This window comes from Grus americana, chromosome 2, assembly GCF_028858705.1.
Source record: "Grus americana isolate bGruAme1 chromosome 2, bGruAme1.mat, whole genome shotgun sequence".
NCBI lineage: Eukaryota > Metazoa > Chordata > Aves > Gruiformes > Gruidae > Grus > Grus americana.
Genome location: NC_072853.1, coordinates 137,331,892 through 137,356,615, shown reverse-complemented (window position 1 = coordinate 137,356,615; position 24,724 = coordinate 137,331,892). Strand labels below are relative to the sequence as shown.

The window sequence follows — 24,724 nt, the reverse complement described above, 5'->3', positions numbered from 1 at the left end:
TCAAATGTGTCACATCCAAAATTTCTGTGAAATAAAAGGATTCATTTGGAGAGTAAGCTCAGTTGAAAATATATTTATAAAGACAAATTAAAAAGCAAAGAGAAACCATTTCACCAGTTTATACCTAAGAAAATATATGCTAAATATTCATGCACAATCATGTCATTAATGGCTTTCAGCTGTCTCTGTCTTCTATGCCATATGTCTGATCCTGCCTTTGTTATTATTAACTTCAGTGTGAGGAAAACTGATCCTTCTATCTGTTTTCTAGGGAATGTATTTGTACATAAGCTGTCCTATCAAAAGTATGAGCAAAGAAACATTGATTACATATCCCCAAGTTTGCGGAGATTGTCTGGAGCGACTGTACAACACTTGATCAGCTCCGGAGTGATTGCTTACCTCCGATCAGGATCAGAGGATTAGTTTGGATTTACAGCAGAGCAAATAAGAGCGGAGTGTCTCCCTCCAGGATTACCAGCACTTGTGCAAATTTCAAGGATTAGACACTTACAGCACCACAGCCTTTTTAAAAAGTCTACACAGTGCCATAAACACTTTACACATGGAGGATATAATAAATATTAATAACATCCTCTGTACATATAACTGCATTTGAGTCTGTTTCAAATTATTCCGTTCTTCCATTCCCATATTACTTTTTTACTTATCTCTGCACACTGAATGAACTGTGGGCATCTATGAAATCCACTTGTATTCCTCAGATACGTTCATGACATTTTTCAGTATGCAGTGGAGTTATTACTCCAATTTACATACGCAGTACGGTCTTGAATGCCTCTGCATATTGATGAAGAGTCAATCAACATGCACTTGTGTGAAGTGAGATTTTTCAATAATTCAGACAGCTGACACCAAATTCCACTAAAACATTTAACAGTTCTTCTAAAAGGTAACCATGTCTTTTTGCACATTCCGTGCTTTAACTTGAACGCAAAAGCACCTGTTAGTGATTGACAAGCTGATGATGTTTTAGTAGTCAGGGAAGGATGAGATATTTTTCTATCACTCTTCATATTTATGAATGTTGAATTGTTTTGCTCAAAGTCCTCAAATTACTTCACATTATCCAGGCTTAATTTCTGCTCAATAATTAATCTTAAATGTAAAAATTTAAAAATTAAATTTGTTATAGAAAAGTTTTTCAAATACTGTCAAATTTCTCTGAACAAAGAATATTTTTGAAGCAATGATGAAAATTAAAATCCTTCTATAAAACTAATTTTACAGTACTATTTTAGTACTTTATTATTATTGTTATACAAACAGTGACCATGAGGAGAAACACACTGAAGAACAAGAGGTTACACTTTTAGCTTACCATGATGAACTCTGTGATGACTGGGAGTATTAAGAATCCACTCCAGAGGCCCAAGGTTGGTGATAACCTTAAAAAAGTAATGTTTCAATGAATTTGAAAATACTGTATAAAATCAAGACAAAGGGGGTAAAAAGAGGGGGAGGAAATGCATAAAGAGGATGTTTATCTTAAGGAGAATTGCATAAAAAGACAAGAATGCCTTTTTTTTTTTTCCCCCCCTGAACTATTTCACTGTATTCCTGTTACAAGAATTTTCATGAAAAAAAAGTGAAATTTAGTAAAATGCAAGTTAAAAATTAAACTTCTTTTTGATCCAGCAGCACATTTTCTTATTTTTATTACCAGATCATGATTCCGTACAGATCATTGCACTCACATTTTTTTGCCTATACCCATTGGCACTGCTTGGGATCCAGTGTAACTCTAAGACTCCAGTTATGTGAACACTTTAGATCAGCACATGGCTGGCACTGACCCAGAAACAAGTATTCCTTCCTCCTTCAGTACCTCTCACTGCTTGCTCCTTCTACCAATGCCCTTTTACTCTGGCACAGATGCAGTAACATAACAAACCTGATTAGGGAACTGATGCAAGTTAAAAATATTTTTGTTTTTCTAATTTAACTGGATCAGTTCCTGAATCTGATCCAACATGTGGTCACAAATACACCAGCATGAGTCAAAGGTGTGAAAAGAAAGTAGACCAGCATAAATTCATAGTGGAGCTGCAATCTAAGGTAATGATTCAACAGTACAGTAATCCAGCCTCGATCATGTTAGTACCAGACCAAAAATGACAGAAAGTGTTGAGTGCCATAAACTCACTCTAATGATTCAAGCTCTGTCAGAAAATTCTGATGAATTAAGTTTGTATCAGCAGGATTATGCTAAAATAGGTAATCTCCTGTATTATGGAGCCAGAGGAAAGCTAGCATTAACTTCAAATTCTGTCCTTTGTTAGCTCAACAAAAGTGTGTGGATACCTAAACACAGCAACTGTTGCTTAATCCCAAACGCAAAACTATCAATCACAAATAGATGCAATCACTGGACGACCAAAAAGGATTTCTGTTCAAAATATATACTAAAATGGTATCTATTCACCATGTCTGATTATGAACATAACGTCTTGCAATTAAAAGGGGGGGGGGGAAGAGAAGCTACATAAAAATTCTTAGATCTTAAGAAACAAAACCCAGAACCTATCACTTTGTCTTTCACAGAACTTCATTTGTAAATTTAATACTCATAATGCAGAAATGAGGGATCTGTATTGCAATAATAGAGATAATATTGGCAAACAACGCATTAAGTAGAGAGGTAGTCAGTCATTACTCATGAGAGCAGACCCGTTCATGTAAATAACTAAAATATGCCAGTTCCATTTCTGTTTAAATTCACACTTGTGCAAGTGAAAGTAGATCTGGACTCAAAAAGTAGACACAGGACATTCTTCAGATGTAATTAAATCTTTATGAATAAGGTAAATATCACAATAAAAGGAATAAATATCTTTTGTTCATTTTTGTCTTGAATAACAGCTAAAAGAACTTCTTCAAGGTCAAGGTGAACATTTCTGTAATTAAAGGAGTATAGAAATAAGCAGATTCTTCACATAGAGAGAACTGTGAAATCTTGAGCATCTGTCTCAAAATCCTGCACACACTTGACTGGAAAAACAGAATATTGGCACGTTTGTTTTGTTTCGTTTAACTCAGAAGCCAAGGACAACATAAGTAGGACCATTTGTTTTTCTCAGTTCTCCCTCAAAATAAGTTCAAGCCTGAAAAGACCACCTAAAGGTGAGAAATGATTCATCATTCATGCTAGCTCCATTTCCCGCCTCTCTCAAGCAGAAAATCCCACTGTTTTAAGCTATGTGAGATGTGACCACTGAATTAATTTAATCTGAGTCTAATGTCTTGGATTGAACTGCAGCCCAGCACCTGAGAACGCAGTGATTTACCTATTAGACCACACCTAACTTTGATCCACTTGGTTTAAATATATTTTTATCTCAGTATTTTAACAACATGGCACTGCTAGCCGGTCTAGGGAAGTGACTGTCCCACTCTGCACTGGTGCGGCCTCACCTCAAGTACTGTGTGCAGTTTTGGGCGCCACAGTACAAAAAGGACATGGAACTATTGGAGAGTGTCCAAAGGAGGGCAACAAAGATGGTGAAGGGTCTAGAGAGGAAGACATATGAGGAGAGGCTGAAATCCCTTGGTTTGTTCAGCGTAGAGAAGAGGAGACTGAGGGGAGACCTCACCGCAGCCTACGACTTCCTCATGAGGGGGAGCGAAGGGGCAGGCGCTGATCTCCTCCCTCTGGTGACCAGTGATAGAAACCGAGGGAATGGAATGAAGCTGCAACAGGGGAGGTTTAGGCTGGATATTAAGAAAAGGTTCTTCACTGAGAGGGTGGTCGGGCACTGGAACAGCTTCCCCAGGTAAGTGGTCACAGCACCGAGCCTGACTGAGTTCAAGAAGCGTCTGGACAATGCTCTCAGTCATATGCTCTGATTTGGCTGGTCCTGTGTGGAGCCAGGAGTTGGACTCGATGATCCCCTGGGTCCCTTCCAACTCAGGATATTCTATGATTCTACGAATTTTTGTGAAAACAAACCAAATCTGCGCTAGGAGAGCAGGGAATCACTAAGGAATAAGTGTCTTCACTTTTAACCTACAGGTGGATTATAATAAAATGTCCTCATAATGAATGTCTTCAAGTCTTCAATATCCAGCTGATTAAATTAATATTTTTAAATTAAAATGTATCCTTTTGAAAGTCCATATAATACATAGGTATGCTAAAGTATAACTTTGTGTCTTGGGGCTCCCTAAAGACCTCAGGAACTTATGTAAAATTTTAAATAAATTCTTCTGGCTAATCCTAGAAAAAGTATTTTCTTTGGAAAATGAAACCTCTCTCATCCTTTAAAATGGTCCCAGCCTACTACACAGTCTTTCTTTGGGTGATAACATTTACAAATCTACTGAAATACCTTCTCTGCAGCATCATTAGCGATTAATGCCTGAAGCTACTTCAAGTCATTATTCAGCCAAGGTTACCTCCATTGCAAAAACATACTAGCCACACATTGATGGAAATATCATCTGAGATAACAATTATAACCTCGACTTTTAAGCTCAGAGGTGGTACCTGACCAAGCAAAAATCCAGCGTGCTGAAATTAGCAATCCATAAATCAATAGTTTGGCTAAAACACATAAAAAATATTTTTACACCAGATATTCAAAATGGTACAGGGTGTTATTTCTAGAAAATTCCTTTTCTATCAGTAAGTTTACCTCTCTATATTTAGCACATTTCTAAACCAGAAAAAAATATTGTCAGTGGAAAACTTTTGATCCCAAAAACTTTATAAATATTTTATAAATATATTCATATATCATTCCAACAAATAAAAACATATCACCTCTAGAAAGCTGAATTTTGAATGCTCCTGCAGCACCACGTGGCAAAGAACATAATTATTTTGTTGAATTTTGTTGAAATTGTCTATATTCTGCCATCCTACTGGGGCAAAACTCCTACAAGCAGATCTTTCATCAAAGTAAATTGTCAAGGCTAGGATAGTAAGACAGTTTTTGCCAAGCAAGATTCTGACCCTGTCATGTTAGGCTGACAGGAACTTTCTGAAATCACAGTGAAAGGAATGAAGTTTGTAGGAACTGACTCGTAACAAAATTTAATGCGGTGTAACAACAGCCCATGTTCAAAAGAATGCCTAACAGGCAACGGAGGGGAGAAAGGCAGCGGCAGGTCCCCTACCTACCCATCTAGCTTTCAGTTGTCAGTCTACCCTCACTTCTGTGCCTTCACTCTGCCCAGACTTTTTCCTTAGAGAACAGCAATTGCAAAGGAGCTGGTAAGTGTTCATGGTAACAGTAACCGCTCTCACACTGTAATTGCAACCGCTCACCAAAGCATACACACCAATAGGTTTCAGTCATTCAAGACAGCAAAACGCTTTCAGCTTAAAATAGCTCTGTATTCAAAATGGCTTGTTAGAATACGATCTTTCACAATTTTCACATTTCAGGAAAAAAAATTAAAAATTTAAAAAGTCAACAAAATAAATGTGAAGAATATCAGAACAGCTCGGGTTTTGTGGCTTGTAATTAGGATTTTCATTTTTAAAAAAATCTTTCTACTATTATAAATTTTGTATGCACTAAAAATTTTTATTTCAGATCTTTTTACCGGAAAGTATTCTCAAAATTAAAAAAAAAAAAAAGTTGTTGTCCAGTGATGACCTTATCTGTATTTTGACCAACATGGCTGGGGGCTTTATGTTTGTATTTGTTTCCCTAATACAGATACCTACTGTTCTAAATCAACCCATCTCCAATTTTTCCTCTCTCAATTAACACATCATGTGCACCTCAACTCCCATGCCATTGACCCGCAGATGAACTGCAGCATTCCAGCAAAACTCTTTTCCTGTTTGCTTTGTTTTTTAACATCCCATAGCCACAAAAATAATTTTTCACTTGCCAAACCCCTTACAAATGGACTCAATTAACTACCTACAAATCAGATATGCAGGTATCTTATGCTTACCAGCTAAAAAAGCTTTGTCAGATCTCTCCACAAAGCATGTATTCCTCTTTTTTTTTTTTTTTTAACCAACATATTCCCTCCATTGTATTTGGGTATCGCTAAATAATAAAGCAGAATTACTGACAATACTTGAAGCAAATCCAAGAGCAGTTTAACAAATAAGGCAGGCTAAAAGCTGCATGTTTAAAACCCATTTCCATACATTACTGAATAAAACATGTTGGAAGTGAAATCTTCGTATATAATGAGAACTAAATGCTTTTTTTTCTATAATAGTAGTTCTTATATAAAGATGTTTCCTTTGTGACAGCAATCCCTAGCCTAAAGGAAAAGAACATTATGCAATATCTCTTGTGGCATGTAAGCACCTCCGTTTGTGGTCTCAGAGTTTGTCAGCACCAAGGGAAATCTTTATTGCCTGGTACCTGCACCACTTCAATGTAGTTCTTGTTTAAATAATGAGAAAAAATCATGACATGAAATCCAAGGGAAACTTTACATCTTGTGTAACAACTCCTCCTGTCACCACTACAACATGAATCTTTACTTAACTCCGTTTCAACATGAATGTTAGGAAGGAATGTCGACTAAGTAGAGCAGGCACAGTTACAGTAAAACCATTTGTATATAAAAAGTTTGGGGTTTGTCTTTTTTTTTTTTCTTTGAATATAAAAAAAAGCTGTTTGTAGCACAGCATTACTTTCAATATCATAGTGTTACTGATCTACAGGACAGGAGAGGGTAAATTCATCCCCGGAGCATCACTAAGGAGCACTCTGAGCTTAACTTTGAGGTTTCTGTTACACTAGTTGCTAGTAAGACACATATTACTGTTGATTTCCTCATTAAAATCAGGATAACAATTTTATTTCTGGTATATAAATCTATATTTCAGACGGTCTGGGGGGGGGGGGTGTGGAATTTAAAAATAAGGCCTTAATTATATTCCCCAGTAGAGCTGCTGTGTTAATTCAGGACAACACACCCATGTATTTATACAGATGGCCCTGGTGATCAGATTTGCCATGTGAAATCTCTACAGGGAAGCTGGGGAAAGGCAGAACTCCTAGGATATGTGCTCGTCTGCCAGTTTCACACTTTGAAATCCTCGGCAAACCCTGATTTATATACCGCCAACTGTTTTCCTATCTGATTAGGCAGTTTTCTACTCCAGTAAGCATGTAAAATGGATGTAGCCAAATTTCCACACCGAGGAGCGAAAAAACAATATTTATAGTTTAGAAATAAAACAAGCGAGAGGAATCAGGCCTGTTGGGATCATAAAGAGTTTCATAGGGGGTGAATTTCTGATAAATCTGGATTGTAGGACTGGGAGGTGAAACCCTAGCTTTAATGGATAGTCCGGTTTAGAGCATATTTATATAATAAACACGCAGACTTAAGAAATGTGTTTATAATAAATTATCTTGAAGGCAGGCTGTTGTCACTTTTCATTGTTTTATGCCTCAACCAGGAGGCAAGGTTTGAATCAAATTGGCATCTTATATGAATATTTTAGTGGTCCAATTAAGACTTGTGGGAAAGATGAGCACATATAGGAAGTTTCAATCAATTAGTACACTAAAAATGAGAGAAAACCCACACTAAATGTTTGTTTTAATTGCAGCATTACAAATAGCAGAGCGTGGAGAAAGTCACTCTTTCAGTCATATATCAAGTTAAGCATTTTAAACAAACTCCAGGAGAAAAATTGCTATACAATTTCAGTATTTTTCATCAGCTTGACAAATATACATGCTGGCAATTGTGGGGGAAAAAACTAGAACGTAATAAATCAGTATGCCAGTCCTGAAATAAACTAAATTATAGAAAGTGTGGCTCTTCACCTTCCTCTTTAAAGAGATCAAAATAGAGTCAGCATCCTACACTTTGTGTTGTTAACAAATAAGGGTCTTTCAAATTTTCTGTTGGCTTCGAAGCCATAAGTAATTTAAATAGATTCTCAATGAATACAAGCTATGAGAAAACTTCAAGAGTATTATGTGAAACATGTAAAGATGGAAAATTAGATTTTTTTTTTTTTTGACAGCAGTACCTCTAACTTATCTCCACATTAATGTGGTATCCTTTCATTACTGTATTAACTTTATTTGGTAAATGAGTTGTTTAGATTGTTTTGCAGGATGCAGAATGTACTGAGATGTGCTGCATCTAAGTAGCTCATTTCACTTTTATCTTGATAATTCTCCAGAGACATAATAGACACGAGTGGCCTAAATAAAACCCTTGAAATACGATTTTTAGTTTTAGGGTTTCTGCAGGCAGATGAGCAATAGTCAGGCTCACTGCTGCTGAAGTAAACATTTCACAGCTGCCTCTTGCAAGAAGAGTCTTTGGTCCAAGGACCAGAAACCAGCACTCAAACTCAAGGGCTTAATTATTAGGTTGAAAAGTCAAGTTCGTACTTATGTCCTTGTCCCACAATCTTTTCATTTCTGGCCTCACTACTGACCCAGCCTCAACAGGGAAAGGGAAGGGTTCCTCTCTGTTCTGCAGTTCAGTTGAAAGAGAAGCTGGATAAGAATAAAAATACTTAACTCACTGTGTCAAGGCACTTCTGGGTAGACTCAGATACCTAAAAGCGCCAAGGTTAAAAATAGGAGGCTCATCCTGTGGCTACTAAGGTGCAAAGTCAGCACTCCTAATCACCACTGAGGTCCTAGGTGCCAAGGAAGGAGCTCCAAACCTCATCCCCCTGTTTTTCCTGATTAAACTGTGTTCAAGTGCAGCCTGCACTTAGCAGGACAGGAACAGTGTGCTCTCTTATGAATGTTTGATTTTCTCTCTCTTTTGTTATTCTTTTTATTTAAAACAAAAAGCAGAGTTATATGCTTTATATATCTAGAAAGATAATACTTTTCTCCCCTCACGTGGGGAGTGAAACACAGAAAAGTGGAACACGTTGCAGTTATTGCTAGTATTTTTGCTTAGTGATAGTGTCGTTAGCTTTGCTCTTCTCTGCACCCTGGCAAGCGCAATGATGCCAAGACTTTCATCCTGGTTTGGTCAGAAAATCTAATAAGCCATTTTGACAGACAGGCTGTATTGAAACAGTGAAATCTCTTTGTTTCTTGGAATCATGTTTGAGTTTTCTTGTCTATATATCTTATCTGGACCTACAAAGGCACTGTCTGCATTAAAGAAAGTATCTCCCTGGTATTTAATGATTTATTTGTTGTTCTTCTCTCCACAGTAAATGCTTGAGTTGACAGTTTGTGGCAGGCAAACAATGAATTTCTGAATGATAAAAGCATTGGCTATCAGGAATGGGACCAGAACCTTCTTTTGTAAACCAAAATTTTGTTCTTTATGCAAATCAGTGACTAATTCATTCCCCACTGGTTTTAGAGTAATTTCTTGGATCTTTGTATGTCCTGGATTTTGGCTGGGATAGAGTTAATTTTCCCAAGAAGCTGGGAGGGGACACAGCCAGGACGGGTGACCCAAACTAGCCAAAGGGATATTCCATACCATATGATGTCATGCTCAGTATATAAAGGGGGCTGGTAGGGGACGAGAGGTCGCTGCTTTGGGGCGGGCTGTGCATTGTGTTTTGGGGCAGTGAGCAAATTGCATTGTGTATCACCTGCTTTGTATATTCTGTTATAAGTGCGGTTGTTGTTATTTTCCTCTTCTTTTGCTGCCCCAGTAAACTGTCCTTAGCCCAATCCACGAGTTTTACACTGGGGTGGGGGGGTGGTGAGCGGCCATGCGGTGCTCAGCTACTGGCTAGGGCTAAACCACGACATTGTAAGAGTGAGAAAACCTAGCTTCTAAAAGCTGGTAGGCTGTCAGACAACATGACCAGTCTCTAGGAATTTCACTTAAATCATCTGTGGCACTGGGAGCTGTCAGACACAAGCTTGCACATCAGACTAGGGGAATGGCTGTATATCACCTCTACATTACATTCACCTTTTTGATGACTTTTGCTAAAAGTTTTGTGAATGGTAAGTTGATCTCTTGTAACCTGACTAGGACAGATTTGTATCTTTCTAATTTAGAAAGGGCACACCAGGCAGACCCATGTCTATTTTTGGCTACAGCGGATGGATTAAAGAAAATAAGCTTGTTCTTTCATTAAATGAACCAATGTATGAGAACAGAGAAAACAAAAGGTTTTGTTGGCATATGCTGTTTGAATTCAACATGAGTTTCCAGCAAAGTCAAGAGACACTGCAATTTCACGATTATACTCAATGCATCAGATTATTACTGATTTTACCTTTTATTGGTGATGCTCTTTAAAAAAAAAGGAGAGAGAGGAGAGAGAGGAGAGAGAGGAGAGAGAGGAGAGAGAGGAGAGAGAGGAGAGAGAGGAGAAAAAAAAAAAAACCCAAAACCAAACCATATTTCTCATCTCTGCCAGGAAATCAGATCAGTTCATCATACTCTGTTTCCACTGTGATCCATTCAATAACACTTGTATACCACTATTTTGCAAAAACTTCCACATGTTAAATTTGACTCATTACTCACTGACCTTATAGGCACTATTCACAGTACATTAAATTAAGCATAAATATATGCCTTTGTAAACAAGGCCTCAAGATGTTTTATCTACCAGCAGAGCATCTCCATTTTTCATTTGCAAACTATTGAAGATTTTAGCTCATTACCAAAAATCTTTCTCCAACGCCACAAAACAACCACAAAAACAAAACTATCTTCTTCCCACTGTGCAAACACTCGAAAGCATTATAAGCTTTGTTAACATGCTTTTTAAATTCAAAGTCTCATTTCTTGATCAAATTTACCTTTCAGTTTTAAGAAATGGATTACTAAATTGCTTCTAAATGACTAAACTACTGAAAGTACTTTAAATAAACCTTGTTACACTTGTTTACTCCTACATTCCTTTCTTGTTTATTTAAATGAGACTACAGCATACAATGTGCAAAAAGTAGGTCCAAGAAAATGGAAAAGTGAAACTTGCAAAGAAATAGAGGATTAAGTTCAAGTGTTACGGCCTGGGAATTAATAACTGAGTATTTTATCTATTGTCTCATGCTGTCACTTACTTATTGCATTGGCCCAAAGATTTTCTGATTCTTTTAAGTGCCATCTAATAGACTTTTGTCTCAAATAGTTTCTGCTTAAAAACACACCTATGTCCTCTAGAGTTTCAAGAATAGCTTTTGCTATTGATACAGTAATCACAGGTGTACTGCTACTTAAAATAAAAATGTACATTTTTATGTATTTTACTTAATTTTACTTGGTTCTTTAATCTGCTTGTTTAATTTCTTTATTGACTGTATGCTCATATTTGGAAAAAAACCCCAAAACAAAACATAGAAGATCTTCCTAGGTAAGAGCTGATTGATGTAAGGACGTCAGGATTGGGCCACAACAGCTCACGTGGACTCAGGGAGCCCCAATGGTCTGTGCGTGGCTTCCTGCCAGGAACAGAATTCCTTTTCACAAAAGCATGAAGCCTCTACGATTTCTCTCTCTTTCAAAGTTTTTCATTACAGAGAACCGAGCAGAAGTGAAAGCTAAAGGAAGTCAGACAGAAACAGATCAGTACACACCACACATAAGTGCAAATTATTTTTTTGACATATACAATATACTTCCACAGCAAGTTTCAGTTTTACTGAATTCATGGTTTTTTGACAAAAACCAAACATATTTTGTCTTATATCTGTAGCAATTTCATGTCGCTTTTTCAAGCCTGCATGAGGTGTTGCCAATTTTTTCCTATCACCCATGTTACTCCTGGTTAATAGTAGTGGCTCACCTTTTTCTGCTCCCAGAGTTCCATGAGGTAGGAAGATTTAAACAAGGGAAAAAGATGCTTTAAGAAACCTGACTTCCATGAGTATGGTAAAGGGCAGATTAGTCTTACCTTAAATTAGAAAATTAAAAGAAACTAATGCATGGCAAAGATCAAGCAGGCAAGGAATAATGTGCTGCTGCAATTACTACCAACAGGGATTGATTCAGTTGATACTTTCCAAATACAATTTGACATCTCATAAAAATTACAGCTAAACCAACAGAAACTAATTTCTGTTTTTCACAGGTGTCTATCAGGTTATAAACACACCTAACTTATTAGTTGTAATAAATGCATAACGGAAGGATATAGTTTAATATGAGCCATAGACCTTCCGAATCACCTGTGAAAATAAACTGAAATGGAGTATTTCTGTCTGTCAGTAACAGTCTCAAAACATTTTGTGGCTTTTGAAAAATTAGATTTTTAGTGCTCTTTGACCAAAGTATTTTCTTCACTCTCCTTATGATCTAGATGAGAATAGTCTAGTCACAGAAACATTTCTCCCAGACCATTTAAGAGCAGATCTACTAACTGAGTTATTCTATTGACCTAAATAATATTGGATAGAACCAAAAATTGTTTTTTCTTGATTTACTGAGATCCTGTCTTTTAGTGCTATTACAGAAAAGTGCTTTCTTCAATTGTTTTTGGGGCTTGTTTTGTTTGGTTTGTTGGTTGTTTTTTTTTCCTTTTTTCATTTAAATAAACTATTATGAGTTCATTTCAAAACCTTGGTGCTACTCAGATATTTTTAAAAAGATCTTTGGAAAATTTTCAATATCATTTCAGATTGCCATGCACACAGTGCAATAATGCACAGCAGCAGTGAAAAAAAAATACTTCAGACAGCAAAGTTCTTGTAATAGGAGAATATAGTTAAATGCAAATGCATTACTTAAGTCACAAAGTCGTGTTTTCACTCTAGCACACCCAAACTTTCTTTAATAATTACAGAAATGCCTTTCCGGTATCAATAATCTATTCTGATTCTGGTGCTAGAGATCTTTTATTATTACTAAAAGAATTATAGTATGATCTTTATATAAGATTTATGGCATTTAAAATGCTGTACTACTTTTATATAAAAGACCAAAAGCTAATGCATACCAAGTATGCAGGAAATAAAGAAGTCTAAGTGAGATAGAACGAGTGGGTACTTTTGATCTTTGTGATTTGGTATACTGTCTTCACAGGAATATATGAGCCACTTGAGTTAAAATAAAATAGACCATGTCTGATCTGCTGGTAGGAAAGCTGGACAAAAAATGATGTAACAAATACTGAAGAAGGTCAAAGTTATGACACAGGAAACTTGTCTTAGCATTGTCTGAAACAGCACTGGCACATTCTAAATTAAAGCAGAGGAAAATATCAAGGATCATACTTTGGCTATAAACTTTTGCTCTAGGTTGAAACACAGCATAGAAAGTTTCAGCACAGCACAATCCTCTTGTAATTACTGAACTCAATTTAAACTCCTGCCACAAAAAAAATCTTCCCTCAGAAAATTTCATATTTTCATTTCAAATTTTGTATTCTTTCCTATTAGTTAAATATCATGTATTTTTTCTTTTATAAAACAATAAATTGTGCATAACCTTTATTAAGCTTTTCAGTGTTATGAAAAAGATAGCCTTAAAGAGATTTTTTTACTGTATCTTACTAGATTTTCTTTTTCTGAAGGAGAAAGATGTGTAATTAAAATTTGTCAAGTTACAATTTCCAAACATACTTGACTAGTCAATATGGGGCCAAATCCTGCCTAAGGAAACATCAATACTGATTAAAAGCAAGAGGAGTCTGAGGACAAGCTTAACACTTCTTATCAAATGCTCCTGAATTTTAGAAGCAAACTATTACATCTTGCACTGGCAGAATAGAAATAATGAAGTGTATCTCCACTAGACCACCAATGACTGCACTGCCACCCTGTAACAGCACCCACCGCGGGCTCCCAGAGGACACCAGGGCTGTGGGGGGTGATGAATCTCAGCTCTCGGAGCAAGGGCTAGCAGCAGTCACTGAGACAGGATGCTGTTTTCTATACAACCCCAGGCCTGCAGCCCCAAAAAACCCCCATATGTTGGGAAACTGCTGGAAAGAGAGACTTACAGAAAGGATTTTCATTCTACTACAATCTGTGTAAGATAATTAGAACAGTTAAAATCCAGGAAAAGGATTGTTAAAAAAAATTAGAAATGCTGCAGTTTTAAACAGTTAAATTGTAACAGTTGTTGCAAAAAAAACCAAAAATCAACCATATAATGGTGTAGCGTCATATTAATTTCACCAAAAATATTGGTTAATATAAATCTGCATCGCTGCAATAGCTGCTACTATTTCCCTCCCTTTCCCTTCTCTTGTCTGTTATGCATTTGCCCTTGAGAGCAGGAAATCTGTTAATACATGGTGTAACCCTATTTCTATTTTGACATAATTTTTGACCTTAAAGCATGACTTCAACATATTTCAACTGATTTCAGCTGTGCTACAAAATCAACAATATCAACATTAAGAATATCTTCTCTTGTAAATAATAATCTGTGATTGGATCAACTGGATCAGTACAAAAGATCCATTGTTTCTCTACTGGCACGATAATTTAATAGTAAGGAGTACTTATCTTTTCATTGAGACTGAAATTCATTCCTGTTTAGACTAGCGTCTAAACGTGGCACATATGCTATGGGAATTCTTTTTAAGCCCTATGAAGGATTTAGCGCTTTAGAGGGATGTAGGCGATTCATAAGCCTCTGAAATTCACTTTAGAAACTTTAGATGCACGCTGTGGCACCAGTGCTGAGACTCACTCAGTTACTGCTACACAGCAGAACATTAGACAGATCTCAGGCAAGGAAGAAATGGCTTCAGGCAGCACAGAAGAGGTAGATGAGGCGTATTAGTGGCAAAACACAGTGAAACCAGTTTGGGGAATGTAAGGTACGGTCAAAGAAGCTTTGCTACCATGCAATTCAGAGAATTCATTTGGTATAATTTCAAAGCGTTCAGATTTGTTCAAAACATTTTGACAAGCTTAATTGCATATTGCTTGAGTTTATGCTAGTTCTGGTGATGTGTGTGACATTTTATTATAAGCCTTTCCTATTCTGGTGTTGCAGAGCAAAATGTATTAATTTTTTTAGATCTATATTCATGATTTTAGAAATGTGCCCAACAGAAGTGAAATTTCAACAGTAGAAGTTTGCTATTGGACCACTGTAAGTAGGATTTAAAAAAAAGAGAATCTTTTTTTTTTAAAAGGAAACACACAGAAACGAGAAAATAAAACCTAAAATTTAAGCAACATAACCACCTAAAAGAGCAGGTGAAGAAAATAAAATTGTCTCCCAAAAGAATTGTTCTATAGATCGCATAATGAAACTACAGAGGGAAAAAGGCATCCTTATAGTCAGAAAAATCAAAGGAGTAGAAGTGTTGCAGAGCTAATTAGCACACAGCCCACTAGGGGCTACTGACACAGAACACGGGATGCTTTTAAATGCCTCAAGTGTAGCGCAACGGGGAAGGCAGAAGATCATTCAACCCCCAGACGAGTCTGGGAAACTACCTACTAATTACAGTGGGTTATTAAGTGTATGTGTATGTAACATAGATATGGTCTATGCACTCACAAAACACAAATAAATAGGTGCAGTCATAAACAAATAGCCATCAGATAATCGAAGAGCATTTTTCATCTGAGTACCACTTGCAGTAAGAAGGAAACAATATCTGACTTCAGTTGTAACTCTAAATGATCTTTAAGAAGCACTGGGTTTTGGATATTTTTCCCTAAAGTATTTATCTTAGAAATGAAATCAGTTTCAGTATCTGCCAGAAATGTTTAATAAGCTGCAAGATAGGAAAATATAGTATTAAAATAGCAAAAAGTTTTGATTCCTTACAGTTACTTTTTTTTTTTTTAATCTAATTGGGACCAACTGGCCTCATTGCTTCTTATAAACTTAGCAATATATATTCAGAAAAAGGAATAAAAATGAACAGATGTTTCTCCTTAAAGAAGTCAGACAAAGATTTTTCTTACACAATAAATCAGCTGCTAGTGGATTTCCAGGACACTGCTCCAGGCTAACTGTTTAGGTATGGCTTAAAAACCTGGTTTACCTCTGTATGTATCCAAAACTGGTAAAGTAGATTAAACTGCAGATGAACAGCAAACACTGAAGGTGGAATGAAGAGAGCCATGGGCAAGTTGAAAATCTGAAAAGTGAGAAAGAAAATATACATTAAAGGTATCATTCTAAACGTGTGATGATATAACAAAGTACTATCTCAGGAGCTCAAAGCACTGCACAAGATAATTGCTTCCTCTAATACCTCCATAATGTAGACATTATGTAGAATAGATACTGATTATTATGTTACAACTAGATGTGCTATAGCAAATGAGACATAAATTGCTGCAAAAGTGATTTGCCAAAAGTCATAATGTGAGCAAGTAGAAAATTCAAGAAAAGGACTCAGAAATCCTGAGATGAGATGTTTATTCTGCATACTATATGGAGCATAAAGCAACATATCCTTGACATGAAGGGTTCACTTACGGGGAGAATTATCACGGAGTAAGCAAAGTGTGAATTTATAACACTATAGCTTTTCCATCTGAACTTCCTATGTAAGCACCATAAGGGCAAGGCAGCTTACTTGGCTTTCAAAGTTAATTATAATTTCTCACCCTAACTTCCTCACGGCATCTCCCTTGAAGCCCTGATACATTGCTGAGTTCTAAAGATGTACTAGCATGAAAACAGTTTCAGAAAACTACTTTCTTAGGAACGATGCTGGTATCTTAGATAGAAACTAAAGTCCCAGGAATTTCACAATTAATTGCTTAACTGGCTGAGCAATGGAATAGGGCTTCCAAGACCTTCACATGCTAAAAGCCAGTCTGCTTTCTTCAGAAAAAGCCTTGTCTTTTTTTTTTTCCCTTCTACCTGACATTAAGAAGTTAATCCCTCCCTAAAATACAGAGTTTTTCCTCTAAACCAAAGAGTAGCGGAGGTATCCTCCAAGCTTTAAATATCTGTAGTACTCGGAGAAAATCTGGGTAGCAGATAAGAGCCCCCTGTGAAACACAGAGCAAAATTAGCAAACTCCATTTTCAAATTCCTATTGCCCTGACAAAAATCAAATCCTTGAACATCAGAGAAAGCACTCTGCTAGCCATGACAGGCCTCCTGAGCCAGGAATTCCTTTAGCATAGGTCTGCACATAGGATTTAATGCCGATACACCCTCAGTTTTTGTCAAAAGGCCTGCCCCATAGGTCAGATGTCACCCTGGGGCTGTGAAACAACTGCACCTCTGTCCCCACGATGTGACTGATGCTCTCGAGAAAGCCACCACAGCTGTATCTCACTGTCACGAGCCAACGGAGGACTAAGGCCCTACAATCCCAGCTCTGTCTGCTGGCTTCCACACCAGACAATGTCTGAAGCGCTAGAAAGAAACCCTTAAGTCACTGCGGCTTCAGCATCACCCGGTAGGGCTGGCACAGCTGTGATTTCAAAAACTACATTCAAAGGCTTCGTGGATCACAGCTGCTCCACAAACTACACATGGGGCATTTCTGGTTGAATGTCTTGGAAGTTCGTTTCCAAGAAGTAAAGGCATTCAAAGGTGGCAGAAGGATTATGCTGAGCTTCCGGAACTTGGGGGAAAAAATGTAAACTGCTATTTTGTTTTAATCAGTCTGATCAGGCTGAAGTGTTTGCATAATATTTATAAAACAAAAAAGAAAGAAAAATATATTTGGAAGGTGAAATTCACACATTCAATCCCTAAGAATCACTCAGTCTAAGTAAACTGACAGAAATTCACAGTAACTTTTACCTAAAGTGGGAGCTACTAAATGCCATTGACAGGGATGTGGCATTTAGGCATGAAATTTTGGAGTAGAGGTGGGCATGAGCCTGCTTTAAGAATTAAAAACGCAGATCAGACTGCCTTGTGCAGAAGACTACTACACAGAAGAGCAACTGTCAAACCCACAATTTTTCATGCTCTGAAATAGAAAGGTAGCACAAACCTCACATACTTTAGAAGACAGGCCCTAAACATTGGCACGGAATCAATCTCTTTTCTGAGTTCCTTTTTTCTCCTTCCTCTAACCTGGACTTCCTTAGCATTTAATTATTAAAAATGGGCGAGCTACAAAAAAAAGAGACCAAGAGATATCTGTCCCACAGCAGCCAGAAGGCTGGCATGGTTTTTCTCAAAGTTTATCTTACAAAGAAGCCAACGAAGGAGTAGGACACACAGTCACATTTAAGTAAAGCTGCTGCAGTTTTCTCTTATTATTGATTGTACCTGTCTAATGGCATGATAAGAGCAGGAAATTTTTTTAAAGGAATAGAGAGGAAGTTGATTTTAAAAAAAAAGAACACCAAAAAACCCCAGATGGTTTTCAGATTATTCATGAAAGTGGTTGCAGGATTGAAAGCAGGGTTAAAAATGATATGCTCATTCCCTAAAAGTATCAGAGGCAATTTGGTGGTATTTACAGATGACTCAGAGGGGAAGGAAGGATCCTCTTCATATTTATTTTCTAACCTACTTCTTACCATGAGTACCAGGATTTCCCTGCTAAGTAGTGAGATGAGGGAAATTTTACATAAATCTACAGGTAAATTTAAGATTGACAAAGGAGAATGCTTTCTTAACTGCCTCGTGTTTCGTTGCAATGTAAGCTTTATTTCGCACAGAAAGGATTTCAAAGATCATTTACAAAAGTAGAACCCACAGGGAGGAATGAAAACCTCTCCCATACAGAAGATTTGGGTTTTCCTATTTGTGGTTCCACTGGAAAAATAAGATCAATGTCTGGGAAAAAATAAATCATTAAATAGTTTTTCACTGGAAATGCCAATTCACCAAATCAAAACATTTCATGGGAATGTACCAGCTTTCACTAATCTGTAGAGGAAAAGCTTTCCTGGCTCCAAGATGGAATTTCTGGTCAAAACTGCAGAAAAAAACATTTATCACACTCATAGATCTTTTCCCACTTGTGGATTCAGGAACAGAGGTTGAGAGAGCGCCACAAAAACTGATAACCGGATGGGAAAGGCACTCGTGGAGGCGGCGTAGAGGGATTCCTATCTGGGGCTGCCGGAGCGCAGCTGTGTGCCTTCACACCTAAGGCATTGCCCCTTTTGAAGGGTGCGTGTCCGCTGCATGCTCCCCGGCGTGGGCATGCTCTACCTTTCTCCCCTTCATGTGTGAGTAAAAGCTTAGAAACGCTTCTACTCAAGAAAGGGAAAATTTTGAAACTCCTGAGGTGTAGCAGGAGGACTGAGTTTCCTGCGCTGAGCCCCTCCGTTTCCAGGCTGGGTCTCTGGGGCCACCTGCCGATGCTCTTGCCGGCAGCCCGTGGGGGGCTGCGGGGGGCTGCAGGGCAGCTGCCGACAGCTACTTCATGTGGGCTATACTTCTGTGAGGATTCTGCAGGAGCAGGATAAAAAGTAAGGATTAAAAAAAAAAAAAAAACCACACCACAAAACACCAACCATATCCCTTACAGATCCCAGACCTGGCAGACTCCTCTAGTAGATAGGAAGCGAACTTTGTGACTCTGTGCTGAAAAGAACAGTGTTACATATTCCCTTTCCAGATTTATATACAGATGTTTCCACTGCTTTTAAACCAACAAGGCATAATTCGATTCTAAACGTATAGTCTAAAGCTATCAATTTATTATGGATCCGATATTTGCAGTTAATCCTTACCCTTGGAGGAAAGTTGAGAACTGGTACTCAAGGATTAAATTGCAGCTTTTCAAGAAGGATTAAATCATAGCTTTTCAAGGGGTGTATGTTACTTTCTCCTTTCACAATTACACTTTAACTGTTTCGTCAGAAGCAAAAATTTATATAGCATTAGCTTGCTGATTTCTTCTTAAACATGAATATGCTTTTTCTTCCACATATTTTTCCTGAAAAATGGACTTCAAAATCATCTCTCAGTCTAACAGTAGATCTGCTTCTCTGTGCCCCTCCACTGGAGTAACAAAAGCACTGTGTGTGCTAACGACATGAAGCAATACACATTTGGTTCCAAGTTCAGGAGTACATCTCACACCACCGAATGTACTTCAAGCATGTTTTTCTCTTCTCTTTTGTTTCACATCTTTTCAATCAGCTCAAGCACAACCCACACAGATTAATATGCTGATTTATTTATCTTATAATGTTTAACTTAAAACACATACAGAGCTGGCAGCAGAACAGTCCCACAATCCCGCATCATCCACACAACTTTCTCACAGCCTCCACAAAACTGGATATCAAACTGCATTCAACAGTTCCATTCAGCAACATCAGATCAGTCTGAGATTAACTAAAAGCTCCACTGAGGTTCAGCTTTGAGGCAGATGCATCCATGGGGTTCTGGACAAGTCTGGCAGTCCAAAAAAATAGCAGTGCTATAAGAATTAGCAAGAATTCTTGCTGTGTTCATGCACAGTAAGGCTTTAGAGAAAGAAAACTGGCACACCTCTCAAAAGTTCGATGGGGAGGTAAATCAATATTTACATTAACCAACTGTCTTGGCTAATACCAAATATTTGGTGGAAAAACCACTGCAAAGTATTATGGATTCCTAGGTTCATTTCCCTTTGCTCAAAGCAAATGAATTTTAAATGCACATAGGTTATCTGCCAAGTGATACCAGTGTGGTCCTGAGGACGGTCTTCAGAATCTAAGGCAGCCAGACGTCTTGGCCTTCCTGAACATTTTATGCTCTCTGAGGTATCATCCTCCAAATCATGCAGGCAGGCAAAGTGCTTGTGCACACCCCCATATGTACACACAGGCTTTTTGTCTTTTTTGAATTATTGTTTTTGTTAAGCATTTGCACATATGGTCCCAATGGGCAAACGTGCAAAGGTTAAATCTTTAACATAGCAGTATTTACATAGGAAGCAGAGTTGTGACAGAGATGCATCCCTTCTGCTATTGTTCATTATGGTCATTTAAATTTGAGGAACTCCTACTAGAGTAGATTACTATTTTCTGAATAAAAAATAACATGAATTTACAGACAAGACTTTAAAAAACCAAAACACATAATATCTGTTTCACAATTTCCAGAAGAAATAGTTGGTTTTTTTTCAGAACCTAGCGCTTTAACTCATCTAATGTCATGGGCTTGAAACAGTTATAAACAAAAGGCTAAGTCCATGCTTAGTTATGTGAGTATAAATCCAGGCTAACTTTACTGAAGTTAATGGGGTTACACCAGATTTGTATGTCTGAGCACACACGCTTAGCTTTGAGTCATTTGCTCATAGGCTAGATGTAGAGATCGCCAGAGGACTGGGGGTTTCCTCCACCACCAGTATTATACCTCATTGGAGAAGAGCATTTATGTATTTTATACACACAAAAAGTACATTAAATATTGCTTTTGAACTCTAATTCTGAAAATTCAAATTTTGAAGTTATTATTCTTTAAAAAACCAAACCAAAACAAAAAAAACCACCTAACCAACCAAACTACAATCTGAGTTAAAAAATAGAGTCAAAAGAGAACACAAGAGCACAACTGAGGAAATCAGCAGTTATCTTGGGCCCAAAACTGAACACTGAATAGTATATTTATGAATGTATTTGGAAATATATATTTTTAAATCTGTAAATGAGTACTTGTCTTAATTTATACTGCATGTGTAAACAGCTCACCATTTAAAATAAATTCTATCTGAAATAACAGTAGGTAAAAATAGTGGCCTACCTCCCTTACTTACTGGAGTACTGACACATGACATGAATGAGCAGAGACAAATAAATACATTTGCATGTCCAGAGCAATCTTCAGTAATGATTTCTCTCCCTGCTCCTTTCAGTTATACAGATATATTCTACAGTAGTTATGTTATACTCTGATCTTTTCCTGTACTTATGCATGAATAGCCGATTGACAAAAATTGTCCCATTTTAATCAAAAAGTTATGAAAACATAAATGCAGGGTTATAATTTGCCTTCTTAAACTTAACTACTGTATCTCTTGTCACGTTTGCTGTACAAACATTAATGAATATATTTTTAAAGTTTATGATTCTCAGATTCTTCAGTTTCAACTTCTGTGCTTTCAGTGTCAAACATTTTAAAAGATTTATATGTTTTGCTTTGAAGGGAAATAAACACTATATTTTCACTTTTACTAAATCTTGTTGATATTGTTTGTCAAATCTTGTGCAACTTACCCAGGAGGTGTATTTCTGCAGTACAGATTGTCTCAAGGCTGTGAATAAGTTGTAATCCTCAGAACTATGATGTACTTGGTGTGCTGCCCACAGTATATTAACCTCTGCAAAACACATAATTTCTAATGAGGTATGTACTAGAGAACAAAGCAACATTTGTTTCCCAAGGCCTTTTTTCTTAAACTAAAAGCAACTAATCCCCCAACTTACACTTTGGTATTTTACCATAGTATAGCAGGTAATAAAACCTAATGCTCAGAGCTGAGTTTGGGTAGGCTAGGTTAAATGTCAGTAAGAGGACACAAGTCAGTATAACTTTCATGCTGAGGAAGGCAAGGCTTTGGCAGGAACTAAAACATTCCTGGAAGAGCAGAAGGATGTGCGAGATGAGAGTTAAACAGCCAGAAAACCTGAGCTGAGTCCTGATAACATGAGTCAGTAGGAGCTCTCAGTCATATGCTCTCATTCGGCTGGTCCTGTGTGGAGTCAGGAGCTGGACTCAATGATCCTCAATGGGTCCCTTCCAACTCAGGATATTCTATGATTCTATGAGCTCTGTTACAGGGTTCTAAGGGACAAGGACTGAGGATGCTGAGTTGAAACCAGCCCTGAGAAGGACTTGGGGGTGTTGGTAGAAGAGAAGCTCAACATGACCTAGTAATGCATACTTGTAACCCGGAAAGCCAACCATATCCTGGACTGCATCAAAAGAAGCGTGACCAGGAGGTCAATGGAGGTGATTCTCCCCTTCTACTCCACTCTCATGAGACCCCACCTGGAGTACTGTGTTCAGATCTGGGGGGCCCAGTACAAGACAGACATGGAGCTGTTGGAGTGAGTCCAGAGGAGGGCCATGAAGATGATCAGAGTGCTGGAGCACCTCTCCTACGAAGACAGGCTGCAAGAGTTGGGCTTGTTCAGCCTGGAGAAGAGAAGGCTCCAGGGACACCTTAGAGCAGCCTTCCAGTACCTCAAGGGGGCCTACAGGAAAGCTGGAGAGGGACTGGGCATGTAGTAACAGGACAAGGGGTAATGGCTTTAAACTGAAAGAGGATAGATGTAAATTAGGTATTAGGATAGACGTAGACTAGATATTGGGAAGAAATTCTTTACTATAAGGGTGGTGAGGCACTGGGAACAGGGTGCCCAGAGAAGCTGTGGATGCCCCATCCCTGGAAGTGTTCAAGGCCAGGTTGAATGGGACTTTGGGCAACGTGGTACATTGCCTGACCACCACTGACAAATGGAGAAAAAAAAAAAATAAAAAAATGGTCGCATGCTGGGAACTCTGGACCCAGCCAAAGGAGAGCAGTGACTCTGTTGTGTTACAGTTCAAAAAAAGTTGCTGGAATAAGGGTAAAACCAGTGTCAGCCACATCCTCTGAAGGTATGGCACCTCTAATGCACTGTGGTGAAGAAGAATACTTCAAAATCCCGATTGTTTTTCAAGGCATTTTCTCATTAAGTGCAGATCTGGGTGGCCCCTCTACATTATATATTGATATCTGGACAGTCTTAAGTGGGAGATTAAGATACAAATGTTTATGGCCATCAGATGTATAGTGCCAAGGATGACCTTGATTATAGCAAAATGAGAAAGTGGGTGGTTAATGCAGAGGAAATAATGCCTATTTAGCATAAACCTAAATTTAAGGTCACATGTGTTTCAAAGGATGAAGTATACACAAAGCCTCAGCTGACTACAGAAATTAAAAGTTAACTGGTTATCTGTCAGCTTGCCACTCCCATTGCCACTGACTTTTTTCACCAGAGCAATTAGAAAAGTGCCTTTGGCAGATATTAGAATCGCATTCACAGAATGATTTTATAATGTGTATTTAAAGTCCTGAAATTATCTGGTGCCAAGCTTACTTCAAATAGTTTAGGTCTGGTGATTAACATGTACTTGCAATGTAAAGTAATGCCAAAAAATCCTCTTAATGAATCTCAAGGTTTCTTCACCATTTCAGGGGACTACATAGTCTTGAAACAGGAGGTAACAGTCTTGTATGCTAGAAACTGAGAATTTGAAATATAATGAATTTTGACAGCTTGGTAATTTACACGGCAACATCATTTCTGAACGTCCTTTAAGTCCTTGAAAATACTTACAATTGATGAATTAAAACTGTAATCTCAACTATCACAAAACACTTAATACCCAATATCAGAATTCTTCCTTCTTTAAATGCATTTGCTCCTGAAGAGCAAGTGTTCACTACATCAAAAATTAGTGACCTGTCTCTCAAAAAAACCAACACAACAACATCCTAATTCATGTCTGCCTAATGAGCTCACTAGGAGATGAATTATTCAGGTGAGCTTCAGTACTCAATAATAATTTGTATTTGAAATGTTTCCCAAGACCTCGACAGAAGCTAAATGAGTGAACAAAGCATCTGAAAAGGTGGAGGTTAAAGACCTGTCTCCTTACTTGTTTTAAAAGCATTTACTTCCTATCACAAACTGTGTGTAACACAAGCCTCCACTCAATGAAGTACAGCTGTACAAACAGGGTACAGTAACTGGATCTTGCTTCTTTCCCTCAGTCATTTTTCAGCATTGTGAAAAGTTCAAGGAAGGGAATCTATGATGATTTTTACAGTCTACTTTCATTGTAGTTAAGGTCAAATGGTTTTCAAAATGAATTACTAAAAAGGCATTTTATTAGCATTCATTTTTCAGCTAAGCTGCCTCTTACACTAACAAGAATATGGAATAAGGTAACTGAATATTGGTAAAATGTTAATCTTTCAGATGTG

General features: G+C 37.6%; 1 protein-coding gene across 3 annotated transcripts in view; it reads right to left on the bottom strand.

The window, feature by feature from the left end:
- The window catches only part of AGMO (alkylglycerol monooxygenase), a 204,389-nt gene that overhangs the window by 100,563 nt on the left and 79,102 nt on the right, over nucleotides 1–24,724 (bottom strand). For all 3 annotated transcript variants that reach the window (XM_054817175.1, XM_054817174.1, XM_054817176.1), the window contains exons 4-6: nucleotides 21,963–22,066; nucleotides 15,863–15,958; nucleotides 1,343–1,409 (exon numbers count right to left, since the gene is read on the bottom strand). In XM_054817175.1, coding sequence (XP_054673150.1) covers nucleotides 1,343–1,409; nucleotides 15,863–15,958; nucleotides 21,963–22,066 — 267 coding nt within the window. The remainder of the gene's footprint in view (nucleotides 1–1,342; nucleotides 1,410–15,862; nucleotides 15,959–21,962; nucleotides 22,067–24,724) is intronic.